This window comes from Bos indicus x Bos taurus, chromosome 22, assembly GCF_003369695.1.
Source record: "Bos indicus x Bos taurus breed Angus x Brahman F1 hybrid chromosome 22, Bos_hybrid_MaternalHap_v2.0, whole genome shotgun sequence".
Lineage (NCBI taxonomy): Eukaryota > Metazoa > Chordata > Mammalia > Artiodactyla > Bovidae > Bos > Bos indicus x Bos taurus.
The window spans coordinates 48,065,766-48,086,433 of NC_040097.1; the positions used below are offsets into that span (position 1 = coordinate 48,065,766).

At 43.4% G+C, this 20,668-nt stretch overlaps 1 protein-coding gene across 8 annotated transcripts in view; it reads right to left on the bottom strand.

Moving 5' to 3' along the window:
- Nucleotides 1-310: 310 nt before the first annotated feature.
- MOBP (myelin-associated oligodendrocyte basic protein) overlaps nucleotides 311-20,668 on the bottom strand; it is a 44,779-nt gene continuing 24,421 nt past the window's right edge. For 3 of the 8 annotated variants that reach the window (XM_027522524.1, XM_027522517.1, XM_027522522.1), the window contains one exon: nucleotides 10,604-13,390. In XM_027522524.1, coding sequence (XP_027378325.1) covers nucleotides 13,351-13,390 — 40 coding nt within the window. In that variant the 3' untranslated portion in view covers nucleotides 10,604-13,350. Of the gene's footprint in view, nucleotides 2,850-2,952; nucleotides 3,025-10,603; nucleotides 13,391-19,953; nucleotides 20,035-20,668 lie in introns of those variants that run through there. The other 5 variants (XR_003507738.1, XR_003507737.1, XM_027522520.1 and 2 more) reach the window with 4 other exon arrangements.

Sequence of the window (20,668 nt, forward strand, 5' to 3'; positions counted from 1 at the left end):
ATAACTGGTTTTTCTTGTTTTCATGAGCATTAATTTTTTTAAAGTAATACATTATCATACCAAACCATACATCTAAATATCAACATCGCGTCCCCAAACTCAGGAGGCTCTGTGTCTTCTCTTCTGTCTCCACCATCAGTTCGGCCATCCTGAAACTGGCTTCACGGTGAGCAGGTCCCATCGATTCTTTGGTCAGCATCGTCTTAGCACCAATATCTGAAAGGAGAGGAAACCCTAGCCTCTATCCAGGGGAACACCAAAGAAACGAAGAGTTCAGAACACTCAGGGTGAAACATAGATGCTTAATAAAAGATAATAATAAAATGTAGAATATAGACAAAGTTTTTTTAAAAATCCTCTGCCAGTTTTCTCTGTTTGAGCTCCCAGTTGGAATTTATTTTTCCTTTTATTTTTTCTTCCACTAACGCCTTTGTATAGTTATGGGGCAATATGTTTAGTAAAAAATTGTAGTTTTACACAGGCCCACAGGTATATACAGTGTCCTGTACCGACCCTCAAGGATCCACTTCGTGCACCTCCTCCCAGTTCTTCACTCAGCGATACCGCCTTTGTAGCTTGCAGCCAGCCATAATGGAAGTATTTACAGCACGAAAATTGGCAAACGCTATCAACCAGGACTTTCCACCCAGAGAATCACAATTTAAGCATGTATCAAGACAATTTATGGTACACACCTCAGTTTTCCCAAAAACAGTCAAAATGTCAAAACAAAATCAATTGACATAGAGAACTATCAGAATAATACGCCAAACATTACAGTTGGGAATTCCCACTCAAGAAATTTACCGAGAGTAGCTTTGGGAGCTTCATGTGATTTTTGTAATGTTCACTGCATAGGGCTCCCCAGAACCAATCATTAAAAGATACAAAATACAGTTGGATTATGGTACATTTTAGTTATCATTCTGTTTAGTTATTCATCAGTTTCAAGTAATTTCCAGATAATTTTTGATCCACCTCACAGCAGCCTTTATTTCCACAACAGACAACATAGAAAATTCAGTCATTTCTAGTTATTAACATTTCTGTGCTGATATACAATTTCTACATGAATTAGTATACACCATGCTCTCTCCTCAACGTCACATTCTGTAGTAACCTTGTTGTATCTCCTAGATGATATGAAGGGTAGAACCCAGCAAGCTTGGAGCATGGGGTCTGGCTTTGCCAAGATCTAAAACGAGCTAAAAGAACATGAAGTTTCCTCACTGGGTCTGAGTGGGGCTGGCCCACTAATCTGTGCTTTCTGGTAGTCTGTCATGGCACCCCGGGTGTTATTCCCAGGAATGTAATGACCTCGGATTTCTCATCCTTGGAAACTGTTCATTAGAGGTTCTCATTTGGTTGGTCGTTTAGCACCTGAATGTAGGCAGGAAGCATGTCTATCTGAAAGTTCTGTGTCGTTCGATTCCCTGCCTGTTATTAACATCACCACTTTCACAGAGAAGTGACCTCCCTACGTGAGGAAGCCAGGGCACTCTCTCCTTCCAGCTGCCTCAGGATAGTACTTGGCTGACTTCCACTCTCCGGGAGGATGGTGTTCTGAGCTACAGCCCATCTGAGTCTCGCATGCTTCCTCCCGGCTCCTGGCACTCCCTCTCACCCAGCCCCCACCTCAAGCAGGACTTCCCCTGGCATCGCTCCCCCAGCTCCTCACGTGCCCCTCAAGCCTGGCGCCGTCTGGCGTGCCCACTCAGGGACACGGATCCGTGGCCTTGTTGGTACTTACTTCAGGCATTTGTGCTTGGCCGTCCCAGCCCCCAGCGCCGGGCAGGCCCACGTACCCTCGCTCTCCTTGCTCTGAGCTTCCCTCCACCTAGTACTGCCCATTTTACATCCCTCCACATTCTACTACGTTCCATTATCCTCTGCTGTGCCTTCCTGCCTGTCACCAAGGGAAGCTTGGGAGGGAGGAGTATATTCTAACCTTCCCCTTTTCCCCTGTCAGAAACCACAGCTCAACTCAGATTTTTAAAAATGGACTCCAAACAAGTATCTTTGTTTTCTAAGACTTTTAAGCCTGGAGAGACCCCAGGTTGGTCATTTATCCCCCTTACCTCCCCAAGCACATTTGTGTCTGGCTATTACTATTGACCACTTCTATACAGCCTTTAATTTCTGTTATTTCTTCAAGCCAGGAATTATTTCAGATCTTCTTTTTGGTTTCCAAGAGGATAGATATTTCTTGGATTGCCTTTTATTGTCTCTCTCTCTCTTTTTTTTTTTTTTTTAATTTTGTTGCACCCTAGAGAGTGAGAGATCTTACTGTTTCTGCATATTGGACAATTATAGCTTTGTGGGTGGTTAAAATCTATACATAGGGCATCACTGCATTTACCATCTATTTTTTATATTCCTCATTTTGTCTTCCAAATTTATCTACCTGGTATGAGAATACTTGATTCACTTAACTGCTGTTCAGGATTTATTTATTGGATATTACATTATTGATTCTCCTATTGATGGACATTTTGATTAATTTCTTTCTCTTTTCTCCCCCAATGGTAAGCAATGCTTCACTGAACAGATGTACTTGTATCTCCTTTTTCTATGAATGCAAGTTTTCTCAGGATTGGTGCCTAATATCATAATTACTTGATCATAGGCTATACAGTATCTTATTTTGCTGGTACCCCCAGATTGCACCCCAGAAATGTTGTAATAATTTACAAATTCTCAACAGTGGCTTGAATTTTTCCCACATCCTGGCCAACAACTGATAATTTTTATTTTTGCCTTTATCATGGTTGTACAACAATATCTTGTGGTTTTATTACACATCCCTGAAGAAAGATGCCACTTTCTTCAAATTGAAAGAAACTTGAGTCCTGAGCAAAATAAATAAAAATAAATCCATACTTAGTGACATTATAGTGAAGACAAAGAGAAAAGTCTTTAAAAGTAACCAAAGAAAAAATACAATTTACTTACAATGGAAGGACAGCATATTTCTCATTGGCAATTATAGAGGTCAACAGACCACAGGACAGTATTTTCAAAATGCTGTTGAGAGAGGGGGGAAAAAAAAACCTGTCAGATGAGAACTCTAAAGTATTTTCCCAGTGGTTGCGTCTGTGCATCTCAATTGACTTCCCCACCTTCTTCAGAAATAGATACTGTTCCTTGACTGAAAGGATGGGTGGGTGTCTGAAGCTGGGCACATGCTAGAACCTCATGCCTTCTGGCCACGTGATTGGTCCTTTCCTTTGTTCAGTGCCCTTTCACTCTACCCTAGGATTGTAAATACCACTTGGCAAGGCAGAGTGCTCTGGTTAAGCCATGTATTTCCTGTTCCAAAAGCCTGCCCCACCTCAGGGAACTTGGTTCACTTTGCTCAGCCCTAGGCATGCATGAGTCTAGGTCCAGAGTCAGGGACCAAGATATCCTTTTCTCAGCCCAGTATGGTTCCAGGCCTTGTTCTGTATCAATAAACAGATTGGCTAGACTCTGATCACAGCAGTCATCATAGCAGCCAAGTTCCTGGCATTCTAGATGACTGAAAAGTGGTAAGCCGACCTCTGTCAACTAGCCTCTGAAAGTAGCCCCTCCAAAAATTTATTTCCATCTTAGTGTGCTAAATCTTTTAGATTCAAAAAGTTCATCTTCTTCACTCTGCACAGTAGCCCTGTGAGAAAGTGAAGGTAAGGGAGGCATCATCCTTTCCCGTTCACAAATAAACCACGGCACTGATGAGTTGAATGACTTGACCCAAGTCATACAGCTGATGAGAAACAAGACATGTCTGAGTCAGTTTTTGTTATAAATGCCCTTTCCAGAATCCAGGATTTTTGTCCATTTTCCTGAAACTTTCTTTGAGCCTCTATTTTCAATGCCAGCAATTGAAAAACTTACTAATTTACTATATTTGCTCTTATGTGAAGGTATTAAAATTTTGCAAAGTAAAGGTGTAGACAGCAAGATAAGAAATATCAAGAAACTGAATGTATGTTTAGAAATCAGATAATTTTTTAAAAATCCAGATATATATTATACTGAGAGGTTAACATATTCAAATGAAATCTTACTTTATATTTATTGTGGATAAAGCCTAAATAGAAATATTCATAGTTATATTGCTCGGGGCAGAGAAAAAAGGATTTGAAAAATCGAAGAATTTTAGCTCAGTAGATTCTTATTTTCTGAAAGCCATAGCTTAAGTAAAATCAGGTACCTTGATCATAAGAGTTACTCTGGGGAACAGTGGCAAGGATCCACATGTGGGGTCTGACATCATTATCTCCTTCTAGATACTCTAATGGAGACAGAGGACCCTGCAACAGAAGAATGACTCTGCCCATTTCTTTTGCTCTGAACTGATAACATGAGTTCATATTTGGTCTTTCCTTGGCATAGAGTCTCTGGCTACAGACCCTCAAGTAAAATGCCTTGTTCCTCACTAGGGCCAGGGCATGGAAAATAATCGCCTGTTTGTCAAAGTCACAGCTGTAATCACTGAGTAAGTGAGCTGGAGGGTGAGGGGAGATGGCAGTGCAGTATTAGGTCTGCTCTACTATTCTCTGAAAGAGTTTTGTGACCCTGAGCATCTCAGGTTGTCATCTGGACCCTCTGCCCGCTGGTTGGCATTTTCATTTCTGAGTCTTTACTTCCATACTACTCAATAAGCCTCTAAATAATTTTTTCAATATATTTTCGTTATTTACTCAGTCAGCAAATACTGACCTTGTTGGCCAATGACTCTGGGGATGCGCAGACTTATCTGTGAACTTGAGGACAGACCCTTTTGTTTTGATCTCTTAGGTATAAATATAAAAGTCCTTACTGCTCCAGGGTCATATGTGAAAGGAGGGCTCCTAAAAATTACGGGTGGAGAGCAAAAGTCAGGTAGTCCTCTAAAATGTTTTAATGGGGGCTGAGATTTTGAGGCAAAATGAGCTCTCCATTTAGGAAGGGAAAACACGTACATACACATATACCCCTGATTTGCCCCCATGTAAACAGTGGCCTTGTTTAAACAATTTCATTGGCATAATGAATCCCCTGTAGGAGAAAGTCACTGTATAATACTGTTCTAAGTCAGTTATATCTCAGTAGGGGTTAGAAGTGTTCAAAAAACAGAGCTGCTTTAAGAAGTAGCTTTAGGAAACTTTGTTGGATGATATATGTACACTAAAGCTTTTCCACTTTCACAGCAACATGAGTTTCACAAGTCAAAAGAGAGAGGGAATTGGAATGACATGCCAACCAAACCTCCTCCTGTTTGGGCAAGAAGCACCAGTGGGTTTACCCTTGCGGGGAACCCAGTACCTCCCACCATCTGCATATGAGTTTGAGCACAGGGGAGACAGGGAGTCAGGCGGTGGAAGGAAGGGAGCCAGCCTCCCCAGAGCACATGAAGCAGCAGAAGGAAAGAGGCCACAAAAAAGAAAGACTCTGTCTCTGTCTCCCTGTCTGTCTCTGACACACACATGCACGCACACACACACACCAGTTTGGTGCTAAATGCCCCCAGCTCCTCCTTTGGACTCCAGAGATTCTCTTACTAGGACTTCGAGAGCTCACTGAAGGGAAACGTACACCAGAAGAAAAGGGAAGTTGTCATCTGAGGAGCCGGATTCAAGTATTTGGAGGACTTTTGGAGACTGGAGAAGATGCAGGTAGCTGCAAATTAAGACTGTGGGTGAAAGCAAGTTAAGGAGGCAGATTCAGTAGTGACACAACCATCGTGACTCAAGAGAGCCTGACATGATGGCACCTGGGCAAGGCCAGTTAGGGAAGTGTAGGATAGGGATTGGAGAGACCTGGAGCCAGAATACACGCGGGTGTGGGTCAGCACCCCTCTCGGCATCACTCTCGGTCACCTGATGGTGGGGGCCTGCACGAATCAACATGCTGATTTGGGCAGAATCTCCATGAACAGCTGAGAACAGTGTCTGGAGAAGGCAGCGAAGACATTGTGAAACCCAAAGCAATAAAAATGTGTAAAAATTGTTAGTAGCTCTGCTAGAAATCTAAGCACCAAGATCTTCTGTGAATTTAAACTGTAGAAAAACAGATGAGAGAGGGAAAGAGATGAAAGGAAGACAGGAGCTAGAAGGAGAGGAAGCCGTTGGAGGAGGCAGGGTGACCCCCTTCTGCCCCTTGCTGTTCCTACCCTCCCAGCCCTGGCCATGGGGACTGGTGAGCAAATCAGGTCAGAGTTCACATCTCGGGAACAAGCTGTGACTTAGGAAAATAATGGCATTGAAGTTCTCAATAAATATGCTCTGCAGCTAAAACCTAGTCATGAAAGATCAGAGGAGAAAAACCATAGGGAAGGAAGTGAATGGGATCGTTTTAAAAATAAAGATTTGGTTGGCAGATTACCATTGTAAAAAAAAAAAAAAAAGTCAGGAAAGTAGATGATACCAAAATCCACAGTAACAAGAGTTGAAGAAAACAGGCACTATTTACATTCCAAGCCAAATAATGAAGTGTCAGCGAGGTATCAGCTGGAAGAAAAAAAGTCGGAAAATGATTTTCTTTTTCATCGCTTGCAGGCAAAGCTCTGGTTGAAAATAAATGCAAAATCTTGCAGCTGGCAGTGGAGGTCCTTAATGATCTCCATCAGCAGAAAACTAAGATTCTCTTAAAGGGTCTGACTCACAAAGCTTATAAGCCAGAAGAGAAAGAAGCTGTCAGCTGCAGAAGGGGATGTTCACAGAGAATTCAAGAAACGGAAGATGAATTATAGTGAAGATAGATTATGTAAAAATCTGTTAGATCATCATGTGGTGAAAAAAAAAGCCCAAGAAACCAGACTTTTTATTCCTGATGCATCAAGATTTCTTCCTGGAGAGAAGAGAGATGCTGCCTTGCAGAGACAGGAATTGCAGATAGCAAAGCCAAAGATGGATGTACTTCAGAGGTCTCAGAAATTAACCAAATCCAGGAAGACCACTAAGTAACTCCCATCAGTGAGCCATCCTGGGAGCCAGGATGGGAGCCATCCTGGAAGCTCAGGCTCCCTGAGCACACGCCCTGGCAGTACCAGGGCACTCGACCCCACTGTGACCTTCGCTTGCTTCTTGCTATGGAAGAGGCATGCCTACAAGTGAATTATCTGTGAATGGGCAACACCTGGGTAGAGGTACCTATGAGGTATCAGGAAAAGCTTTGCTTTTGATTTGTAAACATGACTTGATGAAAAACTGCCAGAATGTCTGTTGAATCCCACACTCTCTGAATGACAGACTACCCAGCCCTCCTTAATGGTGAACACAATGGGGATTTCTCCACTTCATCGCTAATCAAACAGACTTGCTTGGTAGACAACACAGGGCTATGCTTGGACCATCACCTGGGCCAAGAAACTATTTTCAGGATCTGATAAAATATCAGCAACTAATATTGGCCCTGGCTTCACTGACAAAGAATGGCCCTAAGAGCTCTTAACTTTCTCCAGGGAGGGCTGGCTTAGCTAATGGCGGTGCCAATAACTTCCCATCTTCACCAGGAATATCTGCCATTAACTCAACACAAAAATGACTAACATTGCCATCAGCCACCTTCTCAAACATGGACCCACACATTCCCAATCTTTCTTCCTAGTGAGCTTATATCTTTTTGCTATAGGAAATTTTAGAAACATAGACCCTCTTGCTATAAGAAAGTACCTTCTTTCTTGACCTTCCTTACTTGAGATTATCATTCATTCTCTCACTACAGAATACATGCAGCCTATGGGTTCTAACAGAGAAGGCAATGGCACCCTACTCCAATACTCTTGCCTGGAAAATCCCATGGACGGAGGAGCCTGTTAGGCTGCAATCCATGGGGTCGCTAAGAGTCCGACATGACTGAGCGACTTCACTTTCACTTTTCACTTTCATGCATTGGAGAAGGAAATGGCAACCCACTCCAATGTTCTTGCCTGGAGAATCCCAGGGATGGGGGAGCCTGGTGGGCTGCCGTCTATGGGGTCGCACAGAGTCGGACACGACTGAAGTGACTTAGCATAGCATGGGTTCTAGAAAGGAGCTTCTCCTGATATTACCACCTGCTCCCCCAAGACTCCAGCCTCAGGATATGTTGGGATGCTTCAAAATCCACTATGAATGTTATTTTGGTAATTAGGTGAACACTGTCTTAGAACTCAGGCTTCCCAGATGGCTCAGTGGTAAAGAGCCCACCTGTCAATGGAGGGGAGACAGCAGATGTGGGTTTGATCCCTGGGTCGGGAAAAATCCCCTGGAGGAGGAAATGGCAACCCACTCCAGTATTCTTGCCTGGAAAAGTCCATGGACAGAGGAGCCTGATGGGCTACAGCCCAAGGGGTCAAAAAGAGTCAGACATGACTTAGAGATTGAGCATAGCTCAGAATTTAGTTTTATTGTTAAGAGATCTTTTTGAACCAAATGACTCAAATCTGATAGATATTTGATTTGCTATGAAGACCACCCCTTGAGCTTTCACCTTTCATTTTCTCCACTCTCCTCAAACCTGTTTTATGTACTATTAATATAGTTTATACAGTTAATGTATCTTGTGCAACAGAGATGAGTTTGAATATGATCCATGTTGAATATAAAACTTTTATATCAATTTGCTTAAAAGGAAAATAATTATCAGAACTATTGGCTAATCTATGTTCTTTTGCTCATCCAAATATTGGATAAACCTTGATCAAAAGTCAAAACACTCAACTCGATGGTACATGAATGTTGCCTTAGAGGAAATAAGTAGTCATTGAAATACCCTTACCCATCAACTGAACCTAAATCTATAATGTCACTGCCAAAGAATACACTCTTCAAGAAATAACTTAGAAAATTACCATCATAAGTATTCTATCAATATTTGAGAATTCCCTACTGGTCCAGTGGTTAGGATTTGGCACTTTCACTTCCGGGGCATAGGTTCAATCCCTGGTCAGGGAACTCAGATCCTATAAGCCCCACGGCAAGGCCAAAAAAAAAAAAATTTTTTTTTCTGCTTTAGCCATGAAAGTAGAGACTGTTGGACTCTTTTACCCTAGTGGGACCCTTTATCTATATAAAATTAGAAATCAACATAGACCCTAAAAGCTGCTTTAGTTGACATGGAGGTGGCCTGGATCCTTGTTGGTTCTCCTTCCCACTTATCTCATAAGGTGGCATCTCCAAGTACCCCAGGGTTTCACCAAGCTCAATTTGGCAACTTTCAGTTTGCAACATAATAGCAATAAGGTCAAGGTCATGATTCAATGGCCATGGAGGCCATAACCAACTTCTCCTATTTACAAACATGAAACTCTATGTGGCACAGGATAGATAAATCATTGATACTCAACAAAAAAATGTTATCACGATCCTTACCCAGCATTCTTGCAAGTGTGTATCTGTGTTACGAATAAGAAGAATCAGTAGGCAAAATCTTTCCGAATTGCAAATAAAACACCCCACTCTTGGGCCAACAGCAGCATCTTTGTTTGTTAAAAATACTTCATTTTATTTCAGTAGAGATAGTAAGTACCTGTTATGATGTTATTAATGGGGTTGACGTGTATGCTATGGAGTCAGGCAAGAAGCTCTCCTGGGAGAATAAGTTTTCACATTTCTCTGGTGTCTGAACAGCAACCCAGATGGACACTCAGCAAGTTACTGTCCCACAGCACAGCCCCATCTCACTGTGATGTGTCAGCGTTTTTGTAGCTTCCCATAGTGAAAGCTTCCTTGTAATTCTATATTCTTTGGGGAGATTAAACTCTGCCCTTCCTCTCCAACTCTTCCATCTTCCTCTCCTGAGACCACCCGAGTCTCAGATTTAGATCTTAGATTCACCTTTAAATGTGACATTACAGACAACAACTTAGTGTCAAGATATTGCCTTGAATTGTAACTTAATTAATGAAATTCATCTGGAGAAAGGTTTAAGAAGATTTCAAAGACCTTAGATAAAGTGATTTCTTTATAATCCTCTCCACTCTCCTCATATCTCTGACCCCTAACAGCACCACCATCACCCCCATTTGTGAACAGGGCACCTTCCCTCCTACTCCAGTAGAAATCAAAGCCACGGCAGGAACTGCCTCAGGCTCCTGTCACTGACCCTGCAAACCCACCAGAACCCATGCTGTCCTTTCCTTTTTGCTGATGAGAAGGAACCCCTGCTCCACACCTGATGCCCTCACCTGTGCCCTGGCTTCCTCTAGCCAGCCTCCTCACTTCCTGTTATTCAGCCACTAAGTCATGTCTGACTCTTCACAACCCCACGGACTACAGCATGCTAGGCTTCCCTGTCTGTCACCATCTCCCAGAGTTTGCTCAGTTCCTGACTCCACCAGTTATCTTCTCCTCCTCCTCCTTACACCCACTCCGCTGCCTCCTTCCCAGCAGCGTTCAACATGCCAGGGGTCAGCTGGCCTCATGGAACACCCCTGCTATGGTCCCCTCCTCTGCCTCCCTTCCTGGTGGAGCTGAGTTGAGGGAGTTGCATCTTCCTTGCCCAATTTCTGTTCTCACTTCCCATGGACTCTCACAGAGGATGCCCTACAGAGTCACACCCTAGAAGGTTCCTTGCTGCTGAATACAATAGACACCTTTGACTTCTCTCTCTGAACTTTTGGAAAATTATGCCTATTTTAAGAATAACAAACAAACACCCATTCAGTCAACAAGCATTTATTGAGATCTTACTAGTGTTGGGAGCTTAGAATGTGGCAGTAAACAAGTATGGCAGTTGTGGAGTTTACATTAGAAGGAGGTGGGGTCCCAAGTAATAAACAAGTAACTATATGAACAAGATGGTTCAAGAAGGTGATCACTGCTAGAGCAATGCGGTAGAGCGTAACTATGGAAACCACACTGACTTCCCAGGGAAGCCTCTCTGACATGGTATTTGAGTTGAAGGCATTAGTGCAAAGATCTTGGGCCAGAACATCACAGGCAGAATGAACAGTAAGAATAGAGCCCTGAGGTTGGCACAAGCACTTAACAGATATGACAACATATCACTTACACGTACAAAAGCAGAGACCAGAAAGAGGCAAGAGAGTGTGGTCTTGCTCGGTAGCGAAAGGGCTTCTGAGTCACAAGCAAAGTGGACCAAGTCTGGAAGAACAATGGGCTCTGTACCCTTTGTGGTTGGGGCCTGGCTCTGCCTTCCCTCCTCCAGCCTCATGAGGGTTGGAGGGGTGGGGGACTGGGAGAAGGATCTGTTCCCTGTATCCTCCACCCTTCAACCCTGGTTTTAGAAACCAATAGGCACATTGGCAAAAACAAGTTGGAATAGCCTTCTGGAATGGACCCCACTGGAGCCTGAAGAGAGATGGATGCCCTCAACTCTCTCCTTCCATCCCTCCTCTCTGAGCTGGGTAGGGAAAGTAGCCTAAGGAGGGGTGCTCCTGCAAGGCCACTGCTGGGTTACACAGTGGAATCCTACATCAAGGTCAGCCCTGAAGGGAGCGTGGTCTTCTCTCATGATCAGCTTCAGTGCTCAGGGTCCTCCAGGGCCGTGGGATTGACATAGAACTCAGAGGGGCTCTCCAGTATTTGTGCCTGGGAGCGAAGACAAGCCCAAAGATATTCTCCCAAAGCCAAGTTTCTAAACACACACACACACACACACACACACACACCAATCCATAGGAGCACCAGGTGATCTGAGGGTCCTCTGTTTACCTGGGGGCATTGCCCCCCAACATGTGCATATGTATAGGGAGTATAGTAGAACCAGAGTGGAGTGAGGGAGTAAGTTCCTATGGCCCTGATCAAGAATCCATCCTCAAGATTAAAACGTCCTTTTCAAGAGCCTAGGGTTACGGATAGTGGGAACAAATCAAAAAGATGAGAAGTCAACCCCAACCCTGCTCCATGATAACTGGCTTCAGACCCCCACACCCCACGGAGTGGGTTCACACACAGGGAGGGAAGTCTTGGACTGCTCAGCTGCCCCAACTCACCCCTCCCCTGGCTTAATTCTCCTCTCCCAAAAGCCAAGTTCCTCTCCTAGCTTTCCTCATCCCTCTACAGTATATAAAGGGGTCCAGGCACAGACAGCGGGGGTGGGGGGTAGGGGGGTAGGTCTCAGCCCTCCCCAAGGAATCTGGGGCTCCATGGCCTGAGAACAACAACTCTCTGAGCACCCTTTCTGGCCCTGCGAAGGTGCCCTGGGGTCTGCCTGTGTCCTGAGGTGGGGAGGGGGGAAAACAGCAGCGCTGCCTCCCAAGGGGCCGACTTAGCTGCCTTGTCTCTGAGCCTTCGGGAGAGGGGAGGCGGCCAGGGTTCTGAGCCCAGATTACTTGCCCAGGGTTTCACATTTTACAGAGCAGGTAGTGCTGGAGTTGAGACTGTCCAGAGGGGTTATGGCACCCCACTCCAGTACTCTTGCCTGGAAAATCCCATGGACGGAGGAGCCTGGTGGGCTGCAGTCCATGGGGTCGCTAAGAGTCGGCACGACTGAGCGACTTCACTTTCACCTTTCACTTTCATGCATTGGAGAAGGAAATGGCAACCCACTCCAGTGTTCTTGCCTGGAGAATCCCAGGGACAGGGGAGCCTGGTAGGCTACCATCTATGGGGTCACACAGAGTCGGACACGACTGAAGTGACTTAGCATAGCATAGCATAGCATAGAGGGGTTGGACTTAGATGGTTTCCTGAGAGTATTTGCTGTCACCCAGGAGGGGTGACACCCACAGATCCCTGTGTGAGGCTGGAGACAGGGGCCTGGGGGTGGGAGGGAGCGCCTTCCTCAGACTTTTCTCCAGCTTCTGACCCAGCACATTGGCCGCCTCTGGCATCTAGACAGCTCCTACCCTCCCTGGGAATCTCTTTGCATCTCCGGACCATTTGGCAGCCTAATGTCTTATTACAAAAGAACTTGAATCTTCCACACTTGAAGCCAACTGGGCCTCTGACTGTGAGCTAGTACAGGGACTGATTAAGGAGGTCAGATGGAGACCAAAGGGCGCAGGGGGACAGAGGAGCCCAGGCAGAGGGCTAATGACAAAGAAGGAAGCCAGGATTAAAAGTCAGCCTAGGCAACAAGATGCTAGGCACGGAGGCGTCTTGAGGTTGAATGACAACATATGGGCTGGCAGTGGGGCCATCCTGCTCCAGAGATCCTGAAAGCCTGTGTACATCCTTCAGGGGACAGGACTGTGGCTGAGACCAAAGGGTGCTGCGGGGACCCACCGCCTGGAGCCTAACGCACAGAGGTGTCCCCTCTCACCTCCAGGCAGGCTGCCCGGCAGCGCCCGCCCCACGGGGACTGTGGGCATCGGCTCTGGCCACATCAGCAGGTGGCGGCCCCTGCGTCATATTCAAAGCCGGGTGACCTGTCCCAGGGCACGTGCGTCGAGAAGCAGTGAGTCCAGGAGCTGAGGCCGACCGTTCACTTGAAACTCCTCCATCACTTCTTCCGAGGGGTCGGCTTGGTCTTCCTTTTCAATCTGGTTAACAAAAAGAAACAGAAGAGCCGTCAGCATCGCTGAGCGATGTGTCCTTTCTCGGGGCTCGGTTAATGGAACTGTAGATTTATAGACTACGTTTGAGGTGATCACGTCTGGTAAACTCAGCCTTAAAAATCTCTCTTTAATTTCTCACTTTCTGGAAGTATCTGGCCAAAATAATATGATAATATTTTTTTATTTTATAATAAGATTTTATATTTTGGGCCTGAGCCTGGGAAAGATATTCTTTAAAACCTCTTCTGTCTTTATGTCCAGTGATTATTGTTTTTATGTTTAATCATTGCAAATATTTTGAAATACAGAAAAACACAAAGAAAATCAAAATACCACCACTTCTAGAAAAAGCTAGTTTTACTGCCTATAGACATGCACACGTGAGCATACACACAAATACACATAGGGGTGTGTATGCACATTATAAAATTGTGGCCATATTGATGAGTTCCTATTTTGATGCAGAATAGACTTTTCAAGAAGGAGATAACACCCAGTTATTTCCTGATAAATATGTAATCATTATAAATATGTGATCCCAAAATACTATTGCTTGAAAGTTTATTCTCCAACTGAGGGGTTAAATTAGTTAGACTGCAGAAGTCTATGTGGTTACCTTCAAAATGAGGTCATGTCAAATAGTTTCAGAATATCACCAAAGTTCTTAATGTAAAAAATAAATAAGAAAAAAAATACCAAGACAGGTGCATCAGGAATATGCATTTTTCCACCAGAGACTAACCTTATGAGGATCACAGCTTTTCCTATAATTTGGGGACTTTGAAAAATTCAAAATAAAATTCAAAATAAAAATAAAGTGTTAACAACAGCATTCTCCCAAACCCCAAATTATATGGCAAGTGCTAATGCCCATCAGAAAGGACCCAGGACACCGGGAAAAACAATGAAGAAATACTTTGCTGAAACTTGCCTAGTGAATTGTAGCCTGATAGGTTGGAACACGTCTCTTGACATTTAGGAAGAGAATCTGTCTTCTGGATCTTTTCCATGCCTTCCAGACATGTTCACATTAGAACGTCCTATAGATCCTGCTGAATATAAAACCCTGGATGCTGACACTCGTGTGTATGCTCATGTAGCCTGGGTACCACCTCTGCAGTTACCACTGCACAGAGACCACTGCACAGAGACCATTTAGCATCTTAGATACTCTGAGCACCTGGTTATGTCACGGGCTCCCCTGTGTCCAACCTGCGCAGCAGCAGCCCCTGAGTTCCTTCTCAACCAAGGGAAGCAACCAAGTTGGGGAAGACTTGCTAGTAGTTAGGATTGAGTGACACAGTATATCTGTTAAATAAAAGTTCTAATAAGAGCCACTTACTAGTAGTAGAAAATGATGAACTAAGCATTTTACCATGATCACAAATAAGGTAGATAATAGCCACATGTCACAGATGGGAAAAACACAGCTTTAAGAGAATAAGTGACTTGGACAGGCAGCTGTGCTTAGCCTCAAATCTGATGCTGAGGTTTGACCTTTCCACCGGGCTGGACTGACTGGGCCCTGGGGTTGTGAGTATTAGATACAGCCCAGAACTTCCCTGGTGGTTCAGTGGCTAAGATTCTGTGTTCCTAATGCAGGGGGCCTGGGTTCAATCCCAGGTCAGGGAACTAGATCCCATATGCCACAGCTAAAGATCCCATGTGTCACGATTAAGACCTGATACAGCCAAATAAATAAATATTTAAAACAAAAAGAAAAAAAAAAAGAATCCCTGCTCCCACGACTCCTGCACCCTCCAGCAAGGGAGATGGACCCTGGGGTGTCAAATGTACTAGCTGAGCTCACATTGGAGTTGGCCTCTGCTGGCCATTCCCAGGCTCCTTCCCACTGAAGCAATGACGACTCTGCAGACATGGGGGTCCTCTGGCTACATGACCTACTCTGCATATCATCCCCATTGGCCCCATCTGGCCATTGGCCAAACCAAAATAGGAAAATAACTGGCCACTATTAAGCAAAAACCAAAGCTGTATAACATGTCCTAATCATCATCTTGTAGCCTAGCTCTGAAGGGTGAAAATTGTAAAGGCCTTCCACATGGCAGAGCAGAAGAAACAAACGGCTCGGGACCCTGTGGGGTTGGGGAAAGAAGAGGCGTGAGTTTGGCCTACACATAGTCAACCATCACAGGACTGTTCTTTGGGGTCTTAGTTCTCCTTAAGAAGAGCTGGCCCTAAATGTAGATTAGAATTAAGTCCATCATGTAAATGCAACCCCCGGGAGCTTCGTCTCTCATAAGCATCAGGGTGATGTCAGTACCCGGTGATCCTGGGCAATTGCCCAAGTTAAGAATTCTAGTGGTGATGGGAACCTCTTTGATTCTGTAAATGCAAAGCATATTCATGCCCATTCTCTAGTGTGATGCTAGAGGATGTCAATGAGCTATGAGGAAAGATAAGCCACATCCTGAAAGAAGAATTTGAGGTAAAAACAGGTATGAACCTACAACTCAACCCAAGTCCAATATCTAGTTGGGCCCAGGCCTTTGGAATCTAATCCTTTTTAATTATTCAAAAAAGACCATTTGGCAAGGACTTAATCTTATTAAAATATTTTCTAAAAATAAAATGTTCTAGGTAAAATAGCAGTTTAAACCACCTACAAAATCTAGGCATAGAGAGCAAAAAGGAAAAAATAAAACTGTCTCTTTTTACAGATAACATGACTATCAATGTAGAAAATTCCAGAATCTACCCTCTCCCACAAAAAAAAAAACACTAGAATAAGTGAGTTTAGCAAGATCACAGGATACATGATCAGTATACAAAAATCAATTATATGTTTATACACTGGCAATGAACAATTGAAACTGAAAAAGAACTATTTTAATAGTACCTAAAAGCATGAAATGCCTACGTATAAAGTGAACAATATGTGTAAGATCTGTATACTGCAAACTTCAGAACAAAAAGGAGCTAAATGAATGGGGAGATATGCCATGTACGCTTCTCCCCAAGTAGACTTACAAACTTAACACTATCCCATTCAGTGTTACCAGGATGTATTGTAGAAATTCACACACTGATACTAAAATTCCTATGGAAAAGTGGAAGAATGAGAACAGCCAAAAACAATTTCAAAAATGAAAATGAGTGTTGGAGAGTTTACATTAAACTGATTGTAACACTTACTATAAGGCCATAGTTAATGAAGCTGGTTAAAGAAAAGATACATAAATTAATGAAACAGAATAGAAAGTCCAGAAATAAATTCACACATGACCAACTGATTTTTGACAGAACTGCAAAAGTTATTCAGTGGAGAATCTTTCCAACAAATGATGCTGGAACAATTGAATATCTGTATGTAAAAAAAACTTGAACCTCAATCCATATCTCACACCATTTACAAAAAATTAACCCCAAATGGATAGTAATATAAAAGTTAAATTTTGAAATTTTGAAAAGAAAATATAGGAGAAAATCTTTGTGACCTTTGGTTAGGCAAAGAACTCTTACACACAATACAAAAAGCACACATACAATACAAAAAAACATGATATATAAAAATAAAAAATTAATAAGTTGGATTTAGCCAGGGTTTAAAACTTTGGTCCTTCACAGAGACACTGTTAAGAAAATGATAAAGTAAACCACAGATTAGGAGGAAATATTTGCAAAACATATATTTAACAAAGGCCTTATATCCAGATATATATTTTTATATATCTGATACATATAAAATAATTATATTATTTTACAATAATATAATTATAATATATTGTTATACAATAATACAATATTAAGACACAATAATAAAATAATTTGCTTTTTAAGTGAGCAAAAGATCGAGCACACACTTCACCAATAAATGTCTTTGGTGGATGATATATAAGTTCATTTAAAAAGCATAATTAATCAATAGGAAAGGCAAAATTAAAACTACAGTGAGGTACCACAGCTCTTATGTTAGAATGGACAAAATTTTAAAGGGCTTCCCTGGTGGCTCAGTAGTAAAGAATCCGCCCACCAATTCAGGAGACGAAAGTTTGATCCCTGGGTTGGGAAGATCCCCTGGAGAAGGGAATGACAACCCACTCCAGTATTCTTGCCTAGGAAATCCCATGGACAGAGGAGCTTGGTGGGCTACAGTCCCTGGGGTCACAAAAGAGTCAGACACGACTTAGGGACTAAACAAGAATAAAATGAACCCTTATGTTCACTGCAGCATTATTTATGAATAGCCAAGATATGGAAATAAGTGTCCATCAATGGATAAGTAAATAAACTGTAGAGCATATATATACACACACACACATATACATACATGCATATAGTTGGCCAAAAAGCAAAAAGTTCATTCAGGTTTTTCCATAACATCTTGCAGGTATATGTATAGTATATATGTATAATAATCCATGTATGCAATGGATTATTATTCACCCATAAAGAGGTGTGGAATCTTTCCATTTGTAGCAACAGGGAAGGACCTGGAGGGCATTATGCTAAGAAACATAAGTCGGAGAAAGATGCGCATCATAGGATCTCTTCTACGTGTGGAATCTAAAAAAAGCAAACAACCAAATGAAAAACAAGCTGAGAGAGAGAATAGAGGCAGAGTAGGGAGGAGAAGTGGGTAAACTGTTTTGACTTTTTTTTTAGTTTAAATAAACTGAAGAACTTAAAATAATTTAAATAGTGAACACTTAAAACATTTTAAAATCAAACTACCAGGATTAAAAAAAGGAGTCTGATGGAGAGAGAGAAGGAAAAGCCAGAGGCACCTGGTGAAGTTTAAGAACAGTTGCTGTGGGAACCCTTAACAGCGCAAGCTGGGAGAAAAGCAGACTGTTGATAAGTTGGATGAGTCCACTGGTGATTTCAGAACTGGCTCTTTGTTTCCGTCATTGGAGAATAAACTCCATAAGAACAGATGGTCCAGACGCAGCTCCATCCAGCAGAGCTCAGCAAGCCCTCAGCACAGCCTCGCAGCCTGTGTCTCTGGTATTCTTAACCTACCCTGCTGCTGCTGCTGCTGCTAAGTCGCTTCAGTCGTGTCCAACTCTGTACGACCCCATAGACGGCAGCCAACCAGGCTCCCCGGTCCCTGGGATTCTTCAGGCAAGAACACTGGAGTGGGTTCCCATTTCCTTCCCCAACCTTCCCGAACCTCTGATTCTTTCCTCCTCAGAGTATGACTTGCCTTCATCTTAGCCCATTAATGGGTCTCTCTGCTTTCCAAAGCCAGACAGCTTTTTGTGCTCCCATCAGTGGCCCACCCCTCCACACACACTATGAAGGAGCCTTACTCTACCCACGATCTCTATATCCTCTCCTTTGTTTCTAGGCTCAGTCTCACTTCTGCATCCCTTCACATCAACTCTAAATGTACTTTAAGTTATGGTTAAAAAAAAAAAAATCCAGAAAGTAAAATTGGCAAGCCTGCGTGTGTGGTGAGAGGTTGGAAGTCAGACGGGGGCTTGGGTTTCCAGTGGGAGTGACTAGAGGGGCTGTGGTGTTATTTGCTGAGATTCTTGGTAAGAGGAAGAGTGGGAATTACTAAAGACCCAAAAGGCCTTTGTCAAAATTGTATAACCTCTAAAGGTCAGATCTCAAGAATGACACCATTTCTAAAAATAAGTCAATTTCAGGAAAGCCTTTTGTGACCTTCTCTTCAGGTGGAATTTAGTAGCTCTGCTTCAGAGTGAATTTTTTTCCCATTAACCTTCCTCCTACGCTTTGATTTAGGACAGTCAGTGTCAATAGAGTATTGCATGCATATTGCATAGTATGGTGAAGTAGTAGCCATATTGCATTGCCTTAGGACCTTTGGGAACCTGAGAAGGGAGAATGAGTACCCCAGGAAGGGTTCAGATGAGTCTGGGATGTCACTGGACACTATGATTGAAGCCTGTCAGGTCCCCTGGTCCCAGGGAAGGGCAACAACTGAGGAGGAACAGCCTATAGAGGTGTCTTCTCTGATACCCACCGAGAACAGCTAACTGGGGGAGTCAAAATACACCACCACTCAAATATTTAAGTAAGGAAAACCAGCGAGGCTAAATCCAGACACATCTGTGTCTCAGAGGAGACTGGCTTTCACTGTCTTCCTCCTCCTGATGTCCCCCACCCAACACCCATCACGCAACTCACTGGGGATAGCGGGCTTGAAGCCACCACCATGGATGCCTTGCCATATTAAATTAGTTTCCTCTGCTCTCCACGTTTCCTCACCACGTCCATGTATCAAAACTTACCCGTCACAGGACCTTAGTACTCAGGCCCCTTCGGAAGGCATAAATTAACAACCAGATTACCTGGTATACAACTCCTGGTATACACACTTTTAGTGACTTAGCAGTCACTTACCAATCTGCTATTTCTCTTCACAAATTAACCTCAGCTCATCTATGTTGGGGGTGGGGTGGTTACTTGCTGAAAACGCAGCTCCCCTGACCTCAGCAGTGACCCAAGGAATTAGATTTTTTGTGAGCATTTTAACATTCCCCAGTTGATTCTTCTACCCACTCTAGTGTTCTTGCCTGGAGAATCCCAGGGACGGGGGAGCCTCGTGGGCTGCCATCTATGGGGTCACACAGAGTCGGACACGACTGAAGTGACTTAGCAGCAGCAGCAGTAGCAGTTGATTCTTCTATGTACTAAATCTGAAAACATCATGAGACATGCACACACTATTATACGCTATATAGTCTCTGAGCATCAGGGACTGATCAGAGACTGATCAGAGCATCAGTCTCTGAGCATATATGAGAATCTCAAATACAATTACCACCCACTGTTAACTTATAAAACAGGTTCATTTTCAAATACTAAAAGGATTAAAGAATTGGCTTGCCATGCGTGTGGGCAGAGAGTATATGGGAAATCTCTAACCTTCTGTTCAATTTTACTATGAACCTAAAACTAATCTGAAAAAGCCATCTATTAAAAAAAAACAACAAAAGGCTGACCTGCCTAAGATGGAGCTGATGAGCACTTGCTCTCCGGTTCATCTATTCTGTTGACAAGCATCACCCTCTTTGGTTGTTGTTCAGCCACCAAGCTGTGTTCAACTCTTCGGGACCCCACGGACTGCAACATGCCAGTCTTCCCTGTCCCTCACCACCTCCCAGAGTTTGCCCAAGTTCATGTCCATTGACTCGGTGATAACATCCAACCATCTCATCCTGTCGCCCTCTTCTCCGTCTCCCTCTTATCCTCTACTTATTCTAACCTAGCCTCTTTGAAGCCCCAAACAGGGAGCCGTTCTCCAGGTTCCCATGGCCCAATGCACATGCT